The 26,243-nt window shown below is 30.8% G+C and overlaps 1 protein-coding gene across 3 annotated transcripts; it reads left to right on the top strand.

The window, feature by feature from the left end:
- The first annotated feature begins 126 nt into the window (after positions 1 to 126).
- LOC139101015 (influenza virus NS1A-binding protein-like) lies at positions 127 to 23,840 on the top strand. Of its 3 annotated transcripts, none has more exons than XM_070653860.1 (8): positions 18,175 to 18,519; positions 19,635 to 19,901; positions 20,083 to 20,201; positions 20,523 to 20,606; positions 20,674 to 20,793; positions 20,861 to 21,037; positions 21,309 to 21,470; positions 21,583 to 23,840. In XM_070653860.1, the coding sequence occupies exons 2-8, from the start codon at positions 19,835 to 19,837 to the stop codon at positions 23,170 to 23,172; spliced, it is 2,319 nt and encodes a 772-aa protein (XP_070509961.1). In that variant the 5' UTR covers positions 18,175 to 18,519; positions 19,635 to 19,834; the 3' UTR covers positions 23,173 to 23,840. The 3 variants fall into 3 exon arrangements, with proteins under 3 accessions (XP_070509963.1, XP_070509961.1, XP_070509962.1); XM_070653861.1 differs by having other exon boundaries at positions 19,616 to 19,901; XM_070653862.1 differs by lacking the exons at positions 18,175 to 18,519; positions 19,635 to 19,901 and adding an exon at positions 127 to 308.
- The last annotated feature ends 2,403 nt before the right edge of the window (positions 23,841 to 26,243 follow it).

Below are 26,243 nucleotides of genomic sequence, written 5' to 3'. Positions count from 1 at the left end.
AACGGTTTTTAAAATTTCAAACTAAAGTTTATATCTACATTGCATCTACAATTTAAAAACAAAATATATCATTTCGGAATTAGACGAAAAGTGAAGCAGTCAGTCTATTACAAAAGTTGACTCGATAAAAACGTGCAAAAAAATTATCCGAATGAAAATTTCAAGATAAAGAAACAAATATTACATCAGTTTTGTTTAATTCATGTTGAATATGATTAGTTTTTGACATTCAGATTTGTGATTGAGTTTTTCAATTAATAATTAGTGTTCAAATAAGCATTTTCTGTTCAATTTTAATTAATAATAAGGTGAGTTTTTAACAAAAACATTTTTCTGTATTTTTTTTGCAAAAATTTTTTTTCTACTGTGTCTATAAAAATATGGAGCTTTGGAACTGCTTTCCGTCACTCATTTCCAAACAAAAACAATTATGAGTGATTATTAATGGCATTTCCATGACTAATAATGACTAGAAAATTTCCGCAATAATCATTTACTGTATTTTAAAGGAAATAACACGTTGTGGCTTACTATTTTTAAAATAAAATATAAGAAAAATTTCAAAATGTGCATGGCGAAGAGATTCTTCTTCTTTTTTTATAGTCGCTAGTTACACACATACTATTTCCGTATATATTTTTCCATTGTGCGTTTTCTCTTGCTCTGATCTACATTACGGCTGTAACAAAATAATACAAAAAAAAACAGAAGAAATTTATATGAAGAAGAAAACAGACAGCAATGGCAAGCAACAGCGTTTAGTGTCGTTGATCTATGTAATATAGAAAAATTCTTAAAATAAATCATTTTGTGATGTTAGAGAAGAGAAATTGCAAGGCAGAGGAATTAAATTCAAGTTTTGTTGAAAAACCAGTTTTTTATACTTTTTGTTATTGACCGGCAACAAGAGGCTTATTTTTCTGCGTTGCTCGTTGCCAAAACTCATTATAAGGAGAATAAAATAATAAAAAAACAGTCTAAATGTGAGAGGAGTGAAGTACTATTATTAATACACATATTATAAATATGATGTAGGCATCGTAACCAGTTTAAGTCAGTCAAGTGATTTTCTTTCTTTTCTACACACAACTATCTCCATTACATTATAATGCTGATAAAATACTTTTCATTTTCTTCATCCACATTCGATCGTTTTCGAGTAATTTACAGTGCATGCTACGCCATTTTGATGCATTTAAATAGCATATAAATGCGTCTATTATGCTTATTTTGACTCTGTGGCTTCATCTTGTTATTTCTTTTTAATCGTTCTTTAGACGATCTCAGCCATTTCATTTTATGGGAAATCATTGTTAAGCTGTTCAAAAATATCGGGGTCATGTATACGATTTCAAAGTGAAGAAAAAGTAAACAAAGTCGATTTCCCGCTGAACCTTTATTTGAAAATATTGAATACAAAAAAAAAGTTATTTTTGGAAGTTGTTTTATTAGGTAGGAAAAAAAATGGGATGAAGTTTCTGTATTGCCGGCATATTTTTAAAAACAATTAAAATTTAGGTAACGTAAATATTTTGGAAATAAACTTAAATAATGTGAATAAATTTTTATTTTGGGTATTTAGGTAATTTACATTTAAATTTACAAATTATTTGAGGATAAGATTCAAGGAATAAATTCAAAAAACTTGATAGTTTTTAAAAATAATTGAAATGAGGCCTTTCAGATAGAAATGCGAAAACCACAAATTTTAGAAATTGGACGATATTTCTAAGACTAGTAAATAAAAGTATGACATATTATATATTTTTGGAAAGGTCTTTCTTTTAGGTATCCAAAAAAATTAGTTATAGTTTATAAAATTGTCCAGGGTTGGAACACAAGAGCTTTGAATCATGACAAAACCATACTTTTTAATCACCCTAGTTCGGCATGTTCCAATAACTCAAAAATTTTGTTGTTATGCTTTTATAATAGAACATCCAGCATACTAAATTGCAGTGAAGAGATATTTTGAATACAACTCTGTACAACTGAAAAATCGGTATTTCAACTCTGCATATTTTTACATGACATTTTCACAAAAATCAGCATAATTAACCACAGGAAACGATTTTTTGAATGATCTAAACGGATTCTGGTAGACAATTTAAAGCATAATTTTATGAGCATAAAAGTTTTTTGATTACATACATTTTGAATTTATAAAATACGTTAAACACATTTTTTCAAGTAAATTTAAGTTTTCATTTATGTTTCACTTTTTATTATTATTAATTGATTAAAGCATACTTATTATGTTTATTTTATTACTATGATCTTAATTTTTATAAATTAGATAAGAATTTCAATAAATCTAAATTACGATAATATTTGGGTAAAAATGGAAAAATGCATAGAAATTACATTTAACGTATTTTATAAATTCAAAATGTTTGTAATCAAAAAACTTTTATGCTCATAAAATTATGCTTTAAATTGTCTACCAGAATCCGTTTAGATCATTCAAAAAATCGTTTCCTGTGATTAATTATGCTGATTTTTGTGAAAATGTCATGTAAAAATAGGCAGAGTTGAAATACCGATTTTTCAGTTATACAGAGTTTTATTCAAAATATCTCTTCACTGCAATTTAGTATGCTGAATGCTCTATTATAAAAGCATAACAACAAAATTTTTGAGTTATTGGAACATGCCGAACTAGGGTGATTAAAAAGTATGGTTTTGTCATGATTCAAAGCTCTTGTGTTCCAACCCTGGACAATTTTATAAACTATAACTAATTTTTTGGATACCTAAAAGAAAGACCTTTCCAAAAATATATAATATGTCATACTTTTATTTACTAGTCTTAGAAATATCGTCCAATTTCTAAAATTTGTGGTTTTCGCATTTCTATCTGAAAGGCCTCAAATTCTATCCAGAATTGCACTTGTCAATTAATCGTTTAGAAATTCGGTTCGGGATTTGCGTGACTCCGACTTGATGTTGGATTCGATTTAAATCAATTACGGCAAGTTAGAGTCACGTCGACCTTGAGGCCGGATTTTGAATGTCAATGGCATTGAATGCAGAAAGTTGGGTTCGGTCGAGAACAGCAAGTCTGCATTTTAGATACACAGAACTGTATTTTTGGGCAATACGTGAGTTCGTCCATTGCTACAAGTCTGCAATTTTAGACTAATTTACTTACTTACTTCACTGGTCGCACAGATCAATTGTGATCCATGTCTTCTCACAAGAATCGCCTGAAGCTGGCTCTATCGCTATTTTAGGCTAATTCTTGAACAAACCTGAATCCTTAATGTTCAAAAATCATAAATTTGCATCTAACCATGTAGATATTTAGTATCTTAAAAGGGAACTAAGCTTAAATAATATACACGAGCCTCCGTATTTCATCGTATATTATATTTACACATAGTAAAGTTCAAAGATGAAATAAATATTTTCTAAATAAATTTAATTAATATTGCTGACTTTATGAACTTGCTTCATTTGACTTACATGAATGTAGACCAAACAAACAAATTTCTCAATTAATTAAATATATAAGTCCAGTTAATAATTAAAAACTCAATTAATAGAATGTACAATTTCACTTTGTTTTGAGATTGATTGAATGTCAAGCACTCTTTTGGCAATTGTCAAGCACTTAAATTCGTGTTCTTCGCTCAAGATTCTATCGTCCTTGACGTTATCTTGATACGATACTTTTGAGAAATGTTAGAATTTTAAGTAAAAGAACATTTGAGCAATTAAGTGGTAAAATAGACATTTTCAATGTCATTTTTGTGAAAAGGTCTAACTTTCCACAGGTAGTCAGACCAGACATACTCAGTTTGGTTTGGATCTTAAATTTATGAATTTTTAAATAATCAGCATAAATGTACAAGTCTCTAAATGTTAGTACAAACCACAAAATACCAAATTATCAAGTTCCAAACGTGATCCAACAAATGATTCATTAAATTATAGCCATTAATATCATTAGAGCCTTAACAACTTTCAAGAATTAAAAATTAATATAACTTTATTAATCAATTCATCACGAAATGCGTTGCAGTCATTTACCTTTGAAGGAAAAAACGATCAAAAAACCAGCATTACTACTTCCATATCATTTTACATTGTTGCTTTTACAAGCCTCTCTTATTCTCCCATTTCTTTTATACACATAAACACTAATTTACATTCAGTGTCACTGAACCACTTGATATGATCAGCAGCATCATCATCAAATATAAATATACATGAGTCGAGACGTCTCTATGCGGACGAAGATTTTTTTTTGTTGTTTTTTTACTCTCTGTTGAATGTTAAATGGTGATTGGTTAAGATGAAAAACGTACTTGTTGTCCAAAACCGGCTGCATCTGGAACAGCTTCATTCATAAGAAATGACAAGTTTTTTGTACAAAATTAGCTATCATTTTGACTCTCTTTATGAAGGACATGAAGATACTGTTATCATATACTTGCGATAAAGTGCCTCGTCACCTGACTACCTCGTGATGAATCTTATCACTTTTTTTTGCTACTTTATTATTTTCGTGGTGGCAAATTTTGATTGAGTGATTGATAGGTGTTCACGTTATTTGTAATTGGACACGTGAAATGCTTACTTATAGATAATTACCGGGGACATTTTTTATCAAAAAATAATAGCCATAAATGGCAATTTCGCGTACACAAATTTTTGATTATTATTTGTGGGCTGTTTGTGGAACAAGAAAACTAGTTTCGATCAAAACAAACTCATTAGTCATTAGATTAATAGTTTGGATGGTGACATGAGTGGCTTTTTTATGAGGTCACATTGGATTTTCATAGAAATTGTCGATAATTTGAATATTTGTGTTAATATTAGATTGACCGGCTATTAAAATCTTGTCGTGTTCACTTAATGGTGTTATTATGTTTGGACTTTCTTATTCTTAGATTGCTGTGAGATGGAGGATATGGCCTAATGGACATTTTGAGCTTCTAAAGTAGTCGCTGTTCCATGAATGAGCTGCAAAAAGTAATTTCGAGTGATCTAGGCCTTAAAATATAAATTTCTAAATAAATTAGACAAAAAAGTAATTGTTTAACAGTGAACTCATAAATCTCTTATTTAATTAGATTCGAACTCACAACTCATTGAAAATTTTATCAATTCTTCTCAATTTCCATCAAATCCTTAAACAATTTCTGGCTTAAAGTCTTATTTTAACATTGTATATGAAGAATATTTTCTATAAAAATGCCAATAGCTTCCCCATTCAAGCATTCTAAGCGGAAGCCTCGAATTACATTTATTTATAAAAATGGCCTTTTTTTATTTCAATCTATTTATTGCTGATGGAGCAAAAAATCAATGAATAAGCTATCGATACGATGATTGATTTAAGTTATATTTGCGAAAGTATAAAGTTACCGTAAACAAGATTTGCAGATTTTTCTGATTAATATGTTCTGATACCAAGTTATTAAAAAGGTTGAAAAAACACATAAATTTAATTTTTTTAGCTCATTTGTTTGTTCGGTCAGTGATATTTTGTAATACTAGAGTCCAAGATGACCTAAATAAATATGAGATACTGATGAGTCTATAAATGAACGGAAAACATCATAATTTTATTATTGTCGTCAACAACGATTGCACAAATGTCAATATTCATCATGATAAAGAAATATTAATGCTTCTTTTAAAACTAATTTCCCCATAATTACTTCATTTTCATCATTTACTCTGATCAAAGATCAAATTTTTATTTTTCAAAACTTGCCACGTAAATTTCCAATTCTTTTCGCCTTTTTGGATGTCGCTTTTGTTTGTAACCTTCGTGACATATCACCGACTCGTACCGTCATCCAAAACACGGCTTGTGTTGTTTTTATTTTTTTCATTCTCCTTTTTTGGTTTTCTTTCTACCAACGACGACTAAAACGTACGAGAAGTTCCATTCAAAACAACAAAACAAAAATTGCATGAAAACTTTTTTCACTTTGAAGCAATTCCTCAATTGTTTATTGAGGAAAAAATAATGAAATGGCTTATCACTAGTTTTTTCTATGCCTTTCATAGTGCATTAGGGGTAGTATAGAGATGATGGATGTCAATCATGTGGATGATGCACTTGATGCAGTTTATAAACTTTATCTTGTGAAGATTAATGGAGTTTATTTTGAGATTTGAACCAGAGTTTGATGACATTTGTGAATGTAGCCTTCAAATGAAAGCTCTAAAGCTTCATAGTTAGTCTGTTGAGTCTCGAACACATAATCACTGTGTCGAGTTCATATAGTTAAGTTCCGAGCTACAAATCTTCCATCTGATATTCCAAACCATCCAAATAAGCCTCAAGAACGTCTAAAATATTCCAAAAATCCCATTCCATGATTAACGTCACTTATGAACGACTCCCTATTGACAATCTGAACTGAAAAGAAATTCTTCAATGTTATTAAATGAAACTTAAGTTTCATAATATTTTTTATCGTTGCTACGATACAGTTTATATTTTGCTATATTACGCCGTAGTGGGAACATTATGTTTATTATGCACAAATCTTTCATATCACTCAAAATGTTTACGTCATGCCAACTATAATTTCTTGCAGTAAATGCCTGTGTTTGTGCCTTCTTTTTAAAAAAAAGTAGCTTTGTTTTGTGAAATTAGCAGAAAAATATGGCAAAGAGCCGTCAAGTTTGCAACTAAATATGTTAATAAATATTTACGAATAAATAAATTTCTAGAATGTTTGACGAGGCGGAAATTCGAGAGGTTCTTTTTTTGGAATTTTCGAGAGCTAATAATCACCTGAATGAAATTAATTTTTAGTATGCGTGGACAATTTTGTGAAATTTTGTTTCACTGAGTATGGATTATTGAATTTTTGATGACTGCTGTTAAGTACTTTGAGATGTTTGACATTCTTAAGATCGAGGTCTTTAAGATGAGTTGCTTGTGATGTATTCAAGTGGGAATTGGTGGAATACTTGGGGAATTTCTAGATATATTTGTCCAAACATCACTTAAATATCTTTCAGCTTCCCCAAAAACATAATAAGAATCCTCATATGAAGCATCATTTCAAAACCGATTCTCTAAAATGTGGTTATGAGCCTCATGGATCAATATCAATATTTCCTTGCTAAACTTTTTCGAACCCTCATTTTTCTGCATCAAGCTTCATTTATTTTCAGTCCCAATCAATCGATCATGCTACCTTGAGCTCTATAATATTTTATTTTTTTATTTTCTTCTTGATTTTCTAAATTCAATCGGTTGTTTACTCCAGTTGCTAATAAGATTTCTAAAGCCTTGGCATGGCTGATTAGACCCATAGGATTGAAACCATATGAATCGATATTTATTATATTTATAGTGAATCATCTTTACTTGAAACTAGAGCTCAAAGTTGACTCCAATTTTATATTAAGTCAAGTCGAATTGAACCGACTTTTCCATACAAAATCCGAGTTGACTTCGAGGTTCAAACAGACCAGCAGTTAAAAAATTAGTTCCTACATATAAGTCTAGTTTTTAAAAACCCAAAATCCACACAGGCATCGCCATACTAAGTGGAAAAAAATTCAAAAACATTTCCATTCACAAGCTTTTGTTTAAAAACAAAATTTTAAAGTTTACAAGAATAGTAAGCACAAAAAAAGGTTTACATAGAAATGCTAATAATAAGAACAGATAATAGTCCAGTAGTTGCAACGCTCCCACGTGTCAAAAAAATACAAACATGCAATTATCATTTCAAAAAACAAACTATTTGTTGCTAATAAACAGAGTCGATGGGGTTAAATAAGAGGAACATAGTGCACAATCCATTCTATTGTCTATATAGACTGATAAGGAATATTAGCATTGCTAATAAACAATGCACAACAGTCGTAATAGGAAAAACTATAAAAAAACGTGCATTATTTAATTAAATTTACATGAATCATGCAGGAAAAACAAATTGCACGTAGCGTCTTTGTTTTCAATTTATTATGTAATCCCGTACGGTGCCTTACCTTGAAAATCTCAGTTGTGCTATCACATTCCAATATCTTTCGTCTGCTCTTCTTTACGTAATCAAAAGGAAAAGTGAATTTAATTGAATATGCATGAAAAAAATTAAAAAAATGTGTCATAAACACCGATGAGATTATGCAAATAATTTCCTTACCATATGCCTCCATCATCCACAAACGATTTTTTTTGTATGGCTTCACTCATAGCAACAAGGCTTCATGTACATATTTGACACGAGATATTTTTTCCTCATCGATAAAAAGGAATAAGGAAGTTCAAGGGAAAGAAAAAAATTGATGACCCGAGAGGCATACATATTTATAATTGAGGATGTTGATGCTGTTCTTCAACAACTATTGATACTGTGAAGTGAATTGCATTTATTAGAACAAGGATTATGCAATTTTCATTCTCATGCTGTGATGCCATGGTAATGTAAATGAAGCTTTAGAGAGAAATGCTTTGAAAAATAATTCCAGTATGATAAAGGTTAATATTGTCAGAAACAAGCAAAAAAACAATTGAAAAATAATCCCAGGAGGTTTTAAAATGGAATTTTCAATTTTGAGATGAAGCTTTGAATCAATGCTGGGGTTGATATTTGTTTGACTATACCTTTGTTAGTTATTAGCATGGAATTCAGTAAATGGACAGGCTAAAGCTCTTATTCTAGACCGATGGCTTGACCTTATTCTGTAGAACTATATAGTCCCCACTGATTTCTGGTTGACTGCCCTAATCGATTCCCTAGCTGACCAATTCACCAAATTTCATCATTTCTACTCAAATTCGACCATTTCGTGACTACATTTTGCCCCTCGGGCATCCAATCACTATGGACATTATGAATATTATCAGTACAGACTGAACCTTCAGGCATTGATTTGCACAGCCTTTCACATGTCTATTAATGACATTTACATTGATGTCAATATTAATATCTATTAGAATCATCTGACAACAATAATAATTCCATCAAAAAGCCAAATAATAAGTGAACAATTTTGACAAAATAAATGTCACATAAGTCTTGAAGATTCCTAAATTTGTCAACTACATCTTGAATGATGAATGATGACTTGAAAGAATAAATAATATCTCATAATCCAATTTGAGTAGCAAAAAATATTCTTTTTTATGTTCATAATGCGCGCGTGTAAGACAAATTGGAATGCAGAGCTTAGACATAAAGAGAGATAATTTAATATTAATAAAGTCGAAATGGAAAGCTCTTTTTTGGGGGCGGTTTTTACTCAAGATTTTTTGCTAAAAGTCATCAAATATTCTTTACTTTCTCGACATTTTTGACTGCTTGAGTGAGTCATTTTAAGCGAACATTTGTCAAAGTGCTCTTAAAGACCTTCTATTTAAGGAGAAGACTAATGGAATTATTTTTAAAACCCGATGAATTATAAATGTCAACCTTTTTATTTTGATTCGTAGTAATCATTTCTTTTATTAAAGATAAAAACTTATTACTCATTCTTTATCTAATCAAATGAAGATCAATCAAGGATAAATTACGATGCTTTTGCGTCAAAACGTGATAATAAGCTTAGATGATAAATGCATGTCTTGAGCCTTCAAAGTATAGATAAAAAAAGTACTTTGTTGGTGAATTTATGGCATGTTTTTAATCAACATTTGAGTCATTTCGTGACCCATTGATGCAGAATCATGCGTTAGTCACACCTTAATTTGTGAAAGGCATTGTAATTAATGAATTTATCAGTTGTGAATCATTTTTATAAAAGATTAGCGAAAATTGATAAGGAAATGCTGAGAAATTTCACTTTTATCAATTTTTTGCTAATTTTAGATTGAATAGATATCGGAATTAGATTTTAAACCTTTTGCTCACAGTGGTTTTAGGTGATGCAGTCATTTAATCAATGATTAATATAGAAACAATGTCAAATTTCGAATTCAAAATTGCGATGTGGACATTAAGAATTTCTTTACAAAGAACAATCAAATTAAGTAATTGATGTAAGTTTGAACTTTAACTGACATTTGTTCTCTTCATTAATAAATAATTTACAATAAAACATTTTGTTTTTGATGATTCCGACTTGCAAAGAACCTTTTTGTTCCATCAACCAATCCTCATTCCTTTCCAATCTCCGACCGCACATTATTATAGCTTCATTGTAATATTCTTCTTTACTGTCACGTGTAACCATCAACATAAGTTCTTCATTATACACGAAAAAATCCAATATTTCTTTTTGAAATGAATAAACAGAACCTATAAATAATTTATTAAAGATCAGATAAATTCAAGTCCATCTTTCGAAAGATATGAAGAGGAAAGCGAAAAAGTACACAAAAGTTTCAAAAGCTCACGAATGCATTCACTGCGAGAATAAACAACAAACAAAACAAGCTCCAAATTAATTGATGTGAATCATTTGTCAATAAATTGTTATTTTTGTTGATTAATTTCTTGCATGATTAAGTTCACACAAAAATAATCATTGTCAGCATTATGGCGGTCACTTTTGTTGTCTATCCGACCTTAGCGTCATTGATGATTTTCATCAAGTAACCAAATATATTGCAGACATGAATAATAAATTATACAAATTGACATTGACATTGTCGTGAATGAAATTATGAATTTTCACTCATAAAAGCTTCTTTTATCGATCGTATCTATGTCTAATGTCACCCTATACACAGTGTATTGTTCTCATAACTCTTTTATTAGACGTATACACTCACTTTATTGTCTCTATAAAAATCCAATCAAATCTAATTAGGCGAATATATATGGGGAAACTTTATCGAAACATGTGCAGCATACGCGCGAAGAATTATTATTAATAAAGTGAATAAGAAAACATGAACGGAGGCTCGTTTCGAGCGTATTTTTTTTCGTATGTATGTCATGAAGTTTCATCTTTTCATTTTCTTTTCTTTTACTTGAAATATTAAGAAAGAAATCTCATAAATATCTTACTTTTTCGAAATTTTTTGCGTATCTTCTTTTGGCTGTTGCTGCTGCTGATGGAAAAAATTGTGCTTTCATTATTTGATTGTAGTTTTTCTTTAATGATATTGCATTTGATTTTAAACAGAATTGAATATTGACGTAAATGTTCAACATTAAGTGGAAAAAAAATTTAATCTTTTTTTATTCTGTAAAGCAAAATTGTAAAATATTTTCAAAGTAAGTCATGGAATTGTGTATTCAATCTATATACTTCAAATAATTAGCAATGACGCACGTATAATAATTTAATTAGTGTAAACTTTTATTGATGTTTATAGTGTGAAATATGAAACTACAGTCATAACAATTTCAAGGATTACATGTTTGTGTATTAAATGGGAGTTATAATTGGAGTTCTAAGCGCCATTTGAATAGAAAGCAAGTCAATTGTAGGCAAATTTGTGCCAAATCCTAAGAATTATAGTTGTACTTTCTAGTGCTTAGATACTCAACTAGAACTTCAAAGTCCTTTCTCTTATGGTTGCCATTTAGCCAAATAGAGTTCGTTGTCTATTTGGACTCCATATGAAGAATATTCCTTCTTGTTTGCATCGCTCTTGCTAAGTCCGAGATTGTGTTCGTAAGTTCAACGTTACGGCGGAACTCGACCTATTTTTAAGGCTACCTAGATTACATTCTCACTTCCGTATATCAACTATAACCATAGAAATCACTTATCAAAGTCAATCTTCCTCTTAGCTACTCGCCGCTCTCAAAATCTGCCACTAATCCCTAGATTATCGTACAAAAATCGCAAAAAAAATCTTTTCATTATCTAATCCTTGAGATCAAGGCTCAATCTGTGTTATTGATATGATTCATGAAACATGGTTCATAAGGCATAAACAATTTAATTCACTTACTTACTTTAATCTGATACAAACTCTCGAAAATTCCTAACCTTAATTCCATTAAAAAATTAATTTACTCACCAACAAAGTATCTGTCTTGTCAGACTTCTTATCTAATTCTTCTTTCAAATTCAGGTTATCTTTCAAAATGAATAGGAAAAACGTGTCACAGCAAGTTACTTCAACGTGACCTAATACTTTCTCTTTGAACATAAATACTTTTTATAAGTCTCAGCTGTAATTAAAGACGATAATAAAGATTCCGTCATATTTTTTCATCTCATTTAATTTCTGCGTATTTGATGATAAATAGCTTGATACTGATACAACCGTCTGGTCAGTAATAAACACAATATAGCTCGTATAAACATTAGGAATTTCAATCAGTTCAGATTGCATACATTTTGTCTGTCTTTTTCTCTTCGCGCTCGAAAGCGTAGGTCAATCTCTATTGTCGATTGCTTAATTTTCTCTTTTTTTCATCATCCGAATAGAGTTTTGTAATAGGACAAAAAAAATATAAAAATAAAATGTTTCTATATTTATCAAAACTAAGTTTAAAATCTGTGAATTACAAAACGTGTCATGAAGATAAACTTATAGTTTATTGATTCTAGAGATCTTGGAAGCGTGACAAAGACTTGACTATTATGAAGAAGCAATTTTCACTTTTAAAGTAAATAAAGGATATTTGAAAATTTAATGAAACATGAGGAAAAAATTAATATTTCCACATTTTCAGTTAATTAAATTTTTCCGGATATCATTAAAATCATTCGTCGAGATTCAGATGTTTAGACAGATTTCCTGAAAAGTTTTGCGGTTTTTTGGCGAATTTGGATGGGTTTTTCCATTTGTAAACAATTTATCGCACTTCGCGCCTTTTTAATCGTTTAATTCTGTTTTATAAGTCATTAAATACGTTCAATTAAATTCTCAAAAAGGCTTGATGAAGAGTGTAAGTACTGTCAGCTTCTTTAAGAATGCATGAGCACTCAATGTGTTTTTTAAATGAATAATATTGAAGTTTCAATTACAATACGTAAGGGTTGAGCACGTGCATACAATTGGAATGTGTACAACACATTAAGTTGTCAATTAACATATCTTCAGATTTGTGGTTCTTTTTGTAAGATGCTTCATGCCACAGCCTTACTTTCATTCCTGTTGCTATCGATCTAGTTGTCATGCCCACATTTAAACATCACATAACCTCAAAATACTATAAATCATCTTCAACCGACCAAAAACATCTTATCCAAGTGGCATGGTGTGGATAATCGCATTTTCAGCCTTAAATTGGCCGTCAAAGTGCAGTCAGAGCAACTATGTGACACCGTCATTAGGACTTCGTATTTATTCCCTAATGAGCACCCTGTCCTACAAGCCATAAACTCAAATACGCTGATGACCATAAAAACGCCATCTAATCATTCTATACCGCTCGGTCAAGATCTTTATCTACATAATCAACTCAAAAATTCCCCACTTGATAATAATACCCTACTCTAATCTTAAACCAACACAATGACTTTCAATAATTAATAATTATCAAAAAAAAATTAAACTTATAATTTATTCTAGACGGTCTGTGAGATGATTTAATCATCAACATTTCAAGGAAGTAAAACAAACTCAATTTAAAAATGCCTATTAAATGAAATTAATCAGACGTCAGAGCAAGAATGTCACGCGACAATTTAACTTACTGATAACTTTTGCTCAATGTCGGCTGTGCAAAATAAATTAAAAATTGATACGTTTTTACACGCTATACCAATCATACTTTATTTATTGTATGTTCATACATGTCCAAATTGATAACAAAAATAAACGAAAAAGGCACTTACATTGCATGCTGAAAATAGCGCAGTTTATTGTTTTTTAAGAACAGCTGATTGGATAAATAAATATTTATTATGGCAGAAAATTTACGAACTTTAGATGCTGTGCCTGTGTTTATAATTTGAGTACAATATTGTTTGGGATATCTGCAATTATTGTGGCATGTGCTTTGTGAATGCTGCTTATTTAAAAATGACTCATTCATTGGTCATACGACTGGCTTTGTTCTGAATGTAAATATTTTTTTGGAGATTATGTTTCATCGTAAAAATTTGAGATTGTCGACTGGACTTTATAATACACTTGATTTCACAACAAGTTGCCAAGGCTGACTACAATCTTTGTTTGCTAATTTACTCGGAAATGTTTTAAGAATTAATTTTTATTTAAAGTCGAAGAATATTGAAATTAGATTCTAAATGGAGATAAAAACAGTTTGTTAAGAATGATGCTAAAAATACTATGGATATGATGATATTTTTGGGTTGAGGATGATGAATAGTTTAGTGGGTTTATTGTGTTTTCAGATGGTTTATCCCTAATTCTAAGAATTATAATTAGAAGAGAAGAATTTTAACATTTTAACCTTTACTGTCTGGCAATCTGCATACTATAGTGCAGTGGTCACGATGTATCACATACTTAGTTTTAACAGAGGTCGAAATCGACTTGAGTTTGCTCTGGTTCGCAAAAAACTGTTTCAAATTTGAAGCAAACCTTTTTCTGCTTGCTGTTGTGAAGTATAACATTTCATACAAATTCCACTAAATTCTTTCAAGCTCAATTTGGGTTCGACCTCTAAATTTAACTCAAATCAACAATTTTTCGAAAAAACAAGATATAAAAAAGTTAAAAAAAGTTTGGTACAAGAAAATACAACAAATAATTTTGAATTAAAGGATTCGAACCACATTCTAGGTCATAATCTTTATATATGTCAATCGGCTAACTATTTTTACACTCAGTATAGTAACAGAATCGCAATTATAACAATTTCTCTATTAAAATGACATTCAACCTCAAAAATATCAAAAACTCATCAATCAAATGACAATTACATGACAGTCACGTCACAAATTTCTCAATACAATATTTTAAAGTATTTCACTAGTCACATAAAATTAAAAGACAAATTGCACAAGAAACCATAAATTTCAAGCTTTCTTTCTAAATTTACGATGAAAATTTTATGGAAAATGTCGAAATGAGATTTTCTCGAATGTAAAATATTGAAAAAGTCGCCATAAAAAAATTGCTGTTATTGAAACTATTTTTGAGAAGCACTTAATATTTAGTGGTTTGGTTTTTAATATTTTCATTGGGTTTTTGACTGGATTGTGTAGACATAATAAGATTTGAAGTTGAGTTTTATAAATGGAATTGAATTTTAGAGATCAATAACACAATCCATCCAGAGGTCGTTCACTTATTACGTAATGGGATGGATCGACATTCCTAAGAGCATTACGGCATTGCTCTTTACCGTGTAGGTCATGCAGCTCTTTGGCATGCTTTCCTTTGCTGATTAGTTGATCCTCTTTGAACTTCCTAGACTGTTCCAAAATTTATTAAGGATATTCTTTGAATTTTCACTCAATCTAGTACAGCTTTAGTAGACCAACACTTTCTCTCTCCAAAACACAGTCACTGACAAAACAAGCCCCCATTTCGACTCATTCAGCATCTGTAGCAAACAATAACACTCAGCAAACCCCAAAATAGCCAATAGCCATTAAGATGCATAGTAAATTTCAATTGGCCATTACTGATATCTTGAAATCTTCAATTTTCGCAAGGAAGTCATAATGATTAATTAAAATTATTTTATTGAGATCTTAAAATAAAAAGCTGTTAAATATTTAAAGATAAAAATGGGAACACACGAAAGTCAAAAATAACATTCAATACATGAAATACTGAAGATTTTATTAGAACAATAAAGATAATTAATCAGTGACTATAAAAAGAATCTTTTTTGTTTATATAAAGAAACGTCAGTTTTATGGATGTTTACAGCACAGAGAATATTTTAATTAGAAATTTTCAAATTTACCAGCACGTGAGCGTGGATGCTTAATCTCCATGCGGTATTTCGGCAAATAATTTTGTATTTATATTGGTTTTGGTAGACAGCCACTGCAGTATTTTGTCACCAAACAGTCAAAATGTATAGAAATTGTTAGAATGTTCTATAATTCATCACATATCTTATCAAGTCTTATCACAGTAACGCGTGTGTGTTCCAATTATTTTTTCGTCGTCGACTTAAAACACGTTTTAATCTATAAACACACTCCCGAAAATTCCTCGAAGAGAAATACGCTCTAAAATTATAACAATATAAAGAGCGAACAGATGATGATGTGAAGACAAAAAATCCATTATTTGCGAAATGAAAATGATAAGGCAAGCAAGAAGAAACGTAATAAATAAAATGTACACGAAAAAACACTTGAAAGTCGATTGAAAGGTATTTATCGGGCATAAAAAATAAAATATTTTATAAAAGTTTTTTATTATTTAAAAAAAAAAGAAATTTGCGGTGATGAAACTGAAGCTATAAGGTGTAAATTCTAAAAGAGGGCGGGAAAACTTAGAAAAATTTCAATAAAACTTTTTCATTTTGATTGCTTAAAACAAAATTTTGATAAAAGTTTGATGAAAAGTGAACATAACCTCAAATGGAATCTGGGTTGTCATAGTAAGATTATTTTAGTAAAAAGTTTTAAGGAGTAGGTGGATGCTACAAAATTAATTTTGTCTAGGAATTTTTATTGCGTTTTAATTTATTTTATTTAAAGCAGGAGTTGGCAGTCTGTATTGTGGCATGATACTCTTCAGTCCTAGACAACTCTCGCGACACACTATACTTAACACAATTTTTAAGCGCCACATTAATATGGCAAGATGTTGAGTTTAATGTCTATAATAGAGCTCGAATTGACTCCGAGCTCTGATTTATATTCATGAAAAAAAGAAAGTTTTACGACGCAATGTGCCGCGGCACACAGTCTGTTAATTATTAGTTTAAAGTCTCACATACGTAATCTTCTAAGTCGCAATTATAAATAGCTCTTTATTATTAAATAATGCAAGTTTTGTAAAATCTAAATCAGCTGTGAAAACAACGATTTATTTTTCACGGCACATCCTGTTGGTAAGCCTTGACCAAAACCGCATGATTCATGGCATTTCCAAATTATTTTTTTGAGGATACACAACTTTGTTGCGCCACATATGCTGTTTTCGACTGATCTAGGCAATAAATTTAAATAATTTTAATAAATTTTAAAGTTTAACAGATTTTAAAATTTCAAATTTTTTTACTGATCGCAATAAACTTTTCTTTTCTTATTAAAAAATTCAAAATAAATCAGCAAATTTGTATTAATAAATTGATTAAATTTGTAACTTTGAGGCTTTTGTACATCTGAAGGATGCTGCTTTCATTATGCAAATTTGTTGTTATTTTTTGATAAAGGTTTTTCTTAAATTACAATTTTAATTAATGCTAAAAAATTTGAAATTCATGTTTTTTATGAACTTTTGAATAAAATTATATGTCCAATTTATATAACTTTGTGAAATCAGGCAAACCTTTATATCCTCTAAAAATCCACAATTGGTCTCACACAGCCAGATTCAAAAATTTACATACATATTTCACAATAAATAAATATTTTGTTGTTTGCAAATTTTGCGTATTTTTAACCAGGTGTTTTAAATCAATTCCCAATACACAAGCAGAACAATAGCCATTTTATTCTCAATTTTAAAAATAATTGAATATTAAAAAGCGGTAAAATTGAAAATTTATTTTAATAATTCAATATTCTAAAGGACTTTAAAGCTTTTAAGAAATAATCAATTTTTTTAACAAATCACCCCTAAAAGGTTACGGAAATGTCAAAATGTTATAATGATAATAGGCTTAAATGGAAACAATATATTTCATTTTATTGACTTTCTTTTAATTCACCTTGAGAATTTGAGAATTTCAATGAAATTTTTGTACTAGAAGGCACCTTGAATTAAATTTGAAGGTTCATTTAATATTTTATGTCTATTTTCCTCTGATTATGGATGGAAAATTAGACAATATGATTCCTATGAGAATTGATTAATGATGATGGATTAGGTATGGGGAGTGGATGGGGGACTGGGGAGGGTTGAGTATTAATTTCAAGAATTTAGGGCGAGTTTTGGGATTTTTTTCTTGAAAATTACTAGAAAAATAAAGAATTTTGTCTAAAAAATGGAGAGGGTATGCCGACCCCTCCCCCTGAACGCGCCCCTTCCTCTTTTTAAGCTTCTAACCATGCAAGGTCAATGATTAAATAATAAATTTAAAGCTTAGAAGAGAATTTTTTATTATTTAAAAATGTTTCATAAATTTGCCTCTCCAAGTCTCTCACCGGAGTGAGATATAAACGAAAAAGAACATATCAGTGAGTGCTTACGCAACTATTGAAACAAGTGGCACAAAAAAAATATTTTTTTTGAGAGTTTCTCACATGTCTTACGACTCACAAAAAATAAAGACTGTCTCGGTAAAAAAAAGAAAAAAATATTGAATGAATTTGAGGCCAATATCAATCTTAAACTCTACGTCGACGCTTCATCACATCTTTCCACAAGTGCGCCACAAAAAAAAATAAATTTCTAATATAATTCCACATTCTTCTTGTAGCCTGTGAAAAGCTCTTTGGAGAAAGCACAAACGAGGGTAAAAAAAGATAAAAGAAGTGGAAGTAAATTAGTGCAAAAGTTATTAGATTTTTAGTGAAATTTACGGCGCATTTTTTGGGTCATGTGTTGAAGTATTTCGATAAAGTTTGAAATTTTGTGACAAGGTTTGTGAATTAAATGAGGCAAAATTTTGTGAATTACAAAAAAATCAACATTTATAGCCTAAAAGTGCCTTAGTTCATTCAATATAACAAAAAATTCTAAAAAACACGTGGTTTTTATATGAATTAAATTCTACTGCTTTAATCTAGAGTGCTTTGATTATTAACTGGAACAAATTGGAAATTGTGTGAAATATAATACAAACTGTTCAAGTGGGAAGGAATTGAGATTATAACTTTTTACAGAATCTTGTAACTGTGTAGATGTGGTTTAGTTACAGCGATTTAATTATTCGCAATTTATTTGATGTTTATTCTTCGGAGTTCAAAAACAGACTGAACTTTTGTTTGAAAAAGGGGGCTTGCAACTATGTTAATTAAAAAAATTATTCAAATCTGAAATGTACGTTATAACGTGAATTGAGTTCTACAAATCATACAGAAACGTATACTGCGTAGAAAATGCCGTGTGTCTTTGTGCCGGCATGACTAAACCTGATTCATATCATACGACTCAATACAAAATTCGTGCCACTTTTCTATTCCACATAAAGACTAATTTGATATTTAGTTCCAATAAATAAAGTAAATTATTACTTTTACATCGAAGCTAGTCTAACAAATTCGCAGTATATTGTGACATAACTAAATCAACTTCCATTTCCGTATCAGTAATACCACATCGCTAGTATATGATAAAAAAAACTTGTTTAAACATGAAAATAATCGACCAGCCATAAATGACAACAGCTGTTGTTCCTAAATTTTGTGCTAAAAAAATAATTTTTTCTCTTGACATGCGACGAGCCTTCAAAGAAGAACTTTTCTTCCATGTAAGCTTTTGCGCAGTACGTTCCACCGTACAAAGCTTTATTTTTTTCCATTACGACGTACGTGTGCCAGTTTCTCCTCATTCAAACATTTCTCATACATCCTTCAAGCAGCAGCAAAAAAAAAGATTTTTTATTTCACACTTTTATCGTGTAAAAAAATGGAATTTTTATTGAATGAGCAGGCAACAAGTGTTGATTATTGTAATTCGCAAAATGTTGCAATTAGTGAACGTTATAGTTGTCATTATGAAATGATAATCGTGTAGTTTTCCTCCTTAAATTTAGCATTTTTTTCATTTCGTATTGTGAGTGCATTTGAAGAAGAAAAAAAAAAAGAAGAAAATACGCCATCATGATGAAATGTATGGAAGTTCAGTAGAACATAAAAGTTTTGGTGAAATCGAAGAGAATTAACAAAGTTTAAAAAAAGAGAATTAAAGCTTTAAGGAAATTTGTATTATTTTGGCAAAAGAAGTAAAAAAAAAATGGGTCATCGATCGAATGCAAGAGTATTGGAAAAGCACGTGAGGCTTGACTCGGAGAGTGACCCAAGTGAGTGTGTATGCGTGACTCAATTCTTAATTATCCGTCTAATGACTTTCTTTCCTTTATTTATGTGAATAAATCATGAGCTCCAATATTTTTTTTTCATGACACAGTAGCTTGAAAATATTTTTTTTTTCATTCATTTTCACATGTTTTGTTTTTTTTTTCTTTTTTCCTTCCTCAATAGTCATGATGCCTTGGATGGTACCATTTCTTCGTTTTTCTGATGACTCATTGAAGACATCATTCCAAGAACAGCTGAGTTTAATGCGAAAGAATCGCTTGTTTTGTGATGTTATTTTACAAGTTAGTATTAATTTTCTTTATTTTTCAATCAGGGGAAAATCAACATTTTGAATCAAAACAAATCTGAGCAATCGCAACATTTCTTTTATGTTTGTGTATAATACACAACCTAAAGTCAATGCTCTGGAAGTAGTAAGGTCATTTAATGTGTGTCATTTTATGCAACGTAACAGATTTTTATTTTCAATTGAAATTTTCGATCAAAGTAAACAATTTTAATTCACATAAAGTTGATTCCCCTGTAATTGACAAATTATTATCATCAATACTTATCAATTAACATGAAATATGCAAAAAATCCAATTACCAATACCAATACAGGTTGAGAATACAGAAATTCCAGCACATCGTAATGTTTTAGCGTGTGTATCACCTTATTTGATGGATCTTTTCAGTGCTGAACAGGTAGATATTAAATATTATTTTTACATTTGTATTGAAACTTATGGATTAATAATTAATTACACAATAGAACACATGCAATGATGGAAACATTCCAAGTTATCGTTTGAATGGATATATTACAAAAGAAGGTTTAAACATTCTCGTTGAATATGCATATACAGCACTATTGGAAGTGCCTGAAGATATGGTGAGCATGAGAAACTTTACATTTTTATATCCAAAATTCTAACTTATTCCTCAAAACGTGATTTTAGATTAAAGACGTTTATTTAGCCGCATTTCAATTACGTATCGAACGTGTTGTCAACGAATGTGCAGCTCATTTAGTATCAGACCTGTCGTCTGATACATCCATCGAAACACGTTCACTTCCAGGGATTAATCGTAATAAGAATTTCGTCAGTAAAGTGGATCAATTCATATCGGAGCATGTAAGATCATTTAGACAAAAAAAAAAAGCCATTTAATCCAAGGATTGGTAACTCCAAGAAAAATTTATTTTAATAAATTTAATTTATTTTATGTATTTTTTTAGCACTTTTCAGCCCAAAATACTCAAAATTATTAAACTCTCATTAATTATATCACAACCTTTATTAGGACCGATTTTTCTTAAATTTACCATAACTTGAATATGTTTTTTTTGTAGCTGTAAATTATTCAACTGTATTTCTAATGCTCGATTCTTTTTCATTCTGGTAGTTTGCGGAGCTAACACAAACAACCAGCTTCCTACAGCTTCCATCCATCCAGATCGAAGTCCTACATCAAACAAAGCAAGAGATGGCCATGGTCGCTGAGGACAGCTTGTGTCGTTTGGTGCTCGATTGGATTAAGCGCGAGATTAGCGATCACACTGCATCGGTAACTTGAATATAAATATAAAAAATAAATATATTTTGCGCATAAGAAGCCAATTTTTTGCATATAAAAAATGCGTCTAGAGGAACACGACAAATATTTCTTTTTCTTGTAGATCGCTTCATTGAGCGAACGTTCACACATGTTGTTCCTTGCTCTTGACAATTCATTGCAAGATGTCTCGGATCTGATCGGCGAAAAAGCAAATTCCGACTTGGTGAAAGACTATAAGAAGTTGGCACTGAAAAATCCGAGTAGTAATCCGAAACAACGTCGCAAGTGTGTCTCGCAGCCGGATAGACCACGTATTTTGCTCTACTCTCGCGATATTAGTGATCGAACTTACGACGAAGTTGCATGCGGCGATGCTGATTGGAATGTTATATCATCGATGAAATTATCGGATCATACATTTATATCATTGGTCACATTAAATGGCAAGCTATGTCGTATATCCATTCAATTACGTCTTAATAACATAACTGTATCAACATCCGAAACAACATCATCAAATGTATCATCAACACCATCACCAATTCCTCATAATGATAGTAGCATCTCGCTTGATGCCAGATCAGATATTGATAGAGCTTTTGAATTCAGCAGCATTGATCAACCTGAATTATTCTGTGAGATTGCAACCATGTCTGAAAGTAAATGTGGACTTGGTGTTGCTGAACATGAGGGACAATTAATTGTTGTCGGTGGCTACGGACGAACAGAATGCTTAAAATCAGTTGAAAGCTATTGTCCAGTTACAAATCGATGGACTGAAAAATTAAGCTTAAATGAAGCACGTGGACGAGTTCAAATTGCTATAATAAACGATGTCGTATTTGCGGTTGGCGGCTCAAATGGTGTTAATGAATTAGATACTGTCGAATGCTTATCATTGATTGACAGTTTGAGTGATGGAAAGAAGAAGAAGTGGAAAAAATGTGCTAATTTGCCATTCCCTCGATCAAATACTGGAGTTTGTGCATTAAATGGCAAAATTTATTGTGTCGGTGGCAATTCCACTGGACAGAATGGAATACGACAATGTGATGTGTATGATCCGGAAACAAATAAGTGGACATCAATTGCACCACTTAATACCGGTCGCTGTCAAGCTGGTGTTGCAGCATACAATGGAAAATTATGGGCAGCTGGTGGTAGTGATGCATGGAACTGCTTGGTTACAGTTGAATGTTATGATCCCGAAGAAGATACATGGACAAATGTCCCACCACTCTTAACAGCTCGACGTGGTTGTGGCTTGGCTGAATTAAATGGAAAAATGTATTGTGTCGGTGGCTCTGATGGTTCACAATCATTAAAATCAACAGAATATTATGATGAAGCAACACAATCGTGGGTGTTTGGACCATCATTAATTACAGCACGATCAATTGTGTCTGTTGCAGCAATACATAATCGTCTTTATGCAATTGGAGGATTCTCAGGCAAGAAATTCCTCAACACCATTGAGTATTTTGATGAAGAAGCAAATGAATGGACAAAATTTGCAAAACTCCAACCAATAATGACAAGTAGTAGCTCAAACATAGATAGCGAGGAGGAAGACAAAATTGATATGATTCGTAATGATTTAAATGAAGATGTGATTAAAGATTTAAAGGAAAAAGCTACTCTAAAAATATCAGAAAAGGATAAGATACGAGAAGATGAATCTGAATCTACAGCCATAATAATGCCTCTTTAAACAGTTCTTTTTATTATTATTTTGAATGCACGTTAGTGCTCACTACATATACTTTACATTTCTCCTCGTTTACTTTTATGCATTCGTATATTTTGATGAATAATTATTAAAAAAATAAGGAAAAAATACATACATACATTAATTATAAATTGAAGATGATGACATGAAGAGGGGCAAAGAACTTAAATGCTCACATATTTGCGACCTTGTTTTTAATGGATAAAATAAATAAAAAAAATTAATATTCAACAACAATTTTACCTATTATAATTTTTTACATGATATGAGGAACGAAATACTTTTTTATATACACAAAAAAAAATCATGATAATGAATAAGTCCAATTTGATATGTTAACTACTTAAACAATGACCTACATATGATATATGCGTGGGGCATAACATTGAGGTAAACTGTCCACGAATAATTGTCGATCCATTTTATTTTCGGATCACATCCTTACAGCCCCCCTAAAGTAAATTATATAAAATAATGTCACAGATTTTACGATTTATCATGAATTAAGGATAGACGATACGAGAGTTTTAAAATTCTATACGTAAAAGGGGGATATTAAGTATATTGAAAGTTAATTGAGGATATGCTGACCATTCTATATAAAAAATAATTAAAAACACAGGAAATAAAGTCTTTACAAAAAACATAAATTGCTGAGGAATTTTTAATGAGACTCTTTGTCTACTACGATTACCCATCATGGGGTATCCCCCATTTCATCTTTCATTTCCCCTCCCCCATCACCCCCTCCTTTGTATTTTTTAAGAGAATTTATACATAAGACAGAAATTAAGATTTTTTGTGGAGGAGCTAAAGGATATAAAAATTAAATAAAAATATTGAAATTAAATGTTTAAAAAGCTATTTGTGACATTGCACGACTCAAATGTCCCTTCTTTTTCTCTGTTTCGGTGAACATTTTTGAAATAAAACTACTAAACAGTGTTAGTTTAATGAAAAAAACATAAATTAAGGATTTTAAGCATAAAAACACATTTAAAATAATAAATGATAATGGTCCTATTTTAGGTTTTAAGCTTCTACCCGAACGACTACACATTCTTAATTTCCTAAATATGATAATTTTCTTAGCAATTAGTTAACATTTATCGACTCTTAAATATGTAAGGAATGAATTTTTTTGGGGGGTTTGGGGTTGCTTATTATGGGATGTGAAATATTTTGATTTATGTCCTCATATCGACTTGCAGTCCTTGTGGACGAGCTGTGGCTTTGAATTTCATGCAGAAGAATTGAATTCTCACAGCTTTAGAGCTTTCTCTTCCAATAGTTTGTCCATCACTTCCTAAATCCTAATACAACAATACAGGGACATTCGGAGGTTGAAGCAACGGATGGGAACTCCTTCCCAATGCAGGAGCGTAGGGTAGGGCGATTTTGAAGGTTAATCAAGAACCCCCTCTGTTTTTTGGAGAAAAATCAGAGAGTAGCAAAACAGTAACCTGTGACAGGCAGAAACTGTACAAATTCTTTATAATTTGTGTGGTTTTTCTTACAAAGCCATTCAAATTATCGAGAAATTGTACGGTTTTTACCTGTCACAGGTGCCTGTTTTGCAACTCTGGAATAAAAATCCAACCTAACCTCAAATAATTTCAGTTTACACTCCTGCCCCATCAACATCCATAATAAGCAACCCAACTCCCCAAAAAAAAAACTATTTTAAATTAGACTTTCTTTTTTGACTTTAAAAAACGAGGTTTTAAGCTTTTTCGTTTCCTTTTTTTTATCTAAAATAAAAATGGACGATGAATTTTACAATAGATAAATTTAAGATATTTAACAGAAAATCAAATCGATAAACAAGTTGATGAAAGACATTAAAAAACAGAAAAATTGACAATGCAAATTCAGAAGTAAAGTAAACAAAAATCATCAAAAAATTTGGATGAAAGCGAGTAAAAAAAAAAAGAAAAAAAAAATAAAGATAAGACAAAAAAACGCACAGATAATTTGTTGTTATTTCACTATCAGTTCCTTAACATTATTAACATCATTATTATTTACAGCAATCTCATTTACAGATAGTGACAGTGTTGCCATGACTCTTGGTTGTGCGTCATGTCTGACCTCAAATATTATCAGCAAAACTTTGTTGGATGTTATCGCATGCACTTGAAAAAGAAGTTTTTAAAAAGTATTGTTTTTTATTCATAAAAACTTGACAGACTATAAAGATAAAATAAAAAGAACCACTGAGTGGCAATAAAAATTATTTATGCGACTTGGTTGGCTTTGTTTGAGTTTTCATTGAGAATTTGATAGTCGTTGATGATGAATAGAAGTAACTTAGAGAGAGCTTTATAGTTTTAGGAGGAATTGCAGTTTTAGATATTGCATGGTGCTTTCCCGATCGGCACACAAGCGCCGAGTGGCAGCCAAGTGGCGACAACCAAAAATTAATCGCCGAAAAATTGCCATTGCCAAATTTGTCGCCATTCGGCTGCCACGCGGCGACCGTTGCCATCTGGTGCCGATCGGGTTTGTAAATTTTCATGGTTATGGATCTGATATGGAGGTGACCAACTTGAATAAATTAGAAAATCTGTGGAATTTTGGGATACAAAATGCTTTTTTGCTCCAATACTGAGCATTTGTGTGCCACGGTAAACAAGTATCTAACTTGATCTAATAAAAAAATCAGTCAAGATCCCTAACAGACAAGGAGTATGCTTTAATAACACTACGGTATCAAAGAGCGACCTTTAGTCTGTTTAAAAGCACAGCTGAAATATTTTAAATTTAATAAAATAATTTACAGAAAGCTTTTTTCCAGATAGAAAGTCAGTAAACTCACTTGATCTTCGTAAAAAGTTATGCTTAGTTCTTGATTTCAATTTCATGCAACGGTTTTGCAAAGTTTGAATATTCGAAGCTTTCGAAGTCAAAAGCTTGATTGAAATATGCATGTTGAAAATGAAACATTTTCTTTTCATTTGTTCTGAAAGCACAGTAAATCACAACTTTATAATTATTTAGGATTATTCCAGGATTATTCTCCATCGTTCTATATGGAGTTGATGGTTCCAGAA

Source organism: Chironomus tepperi, unplaced genomic scaffold, assembly GCF_022539635.2.
Source record: "Chironomus tepperi strain 1889 unplaced genomic scaffold, CSIRO-AGI_Ctep_v1 contig_73, whole genome shotgun sequence".
NCBI classification, from domain to species: Eukaryota; Metazoa; Arthropoda; class Insecta; order Diptera; family Chironomidae; genus Chironomus; species Chironomus tepperi.
The sequence above is the reverse complement of the archived record's forward strand: the minus strand, read 5'-3'. Positions and strand labels throughout refer to the sequence as shown.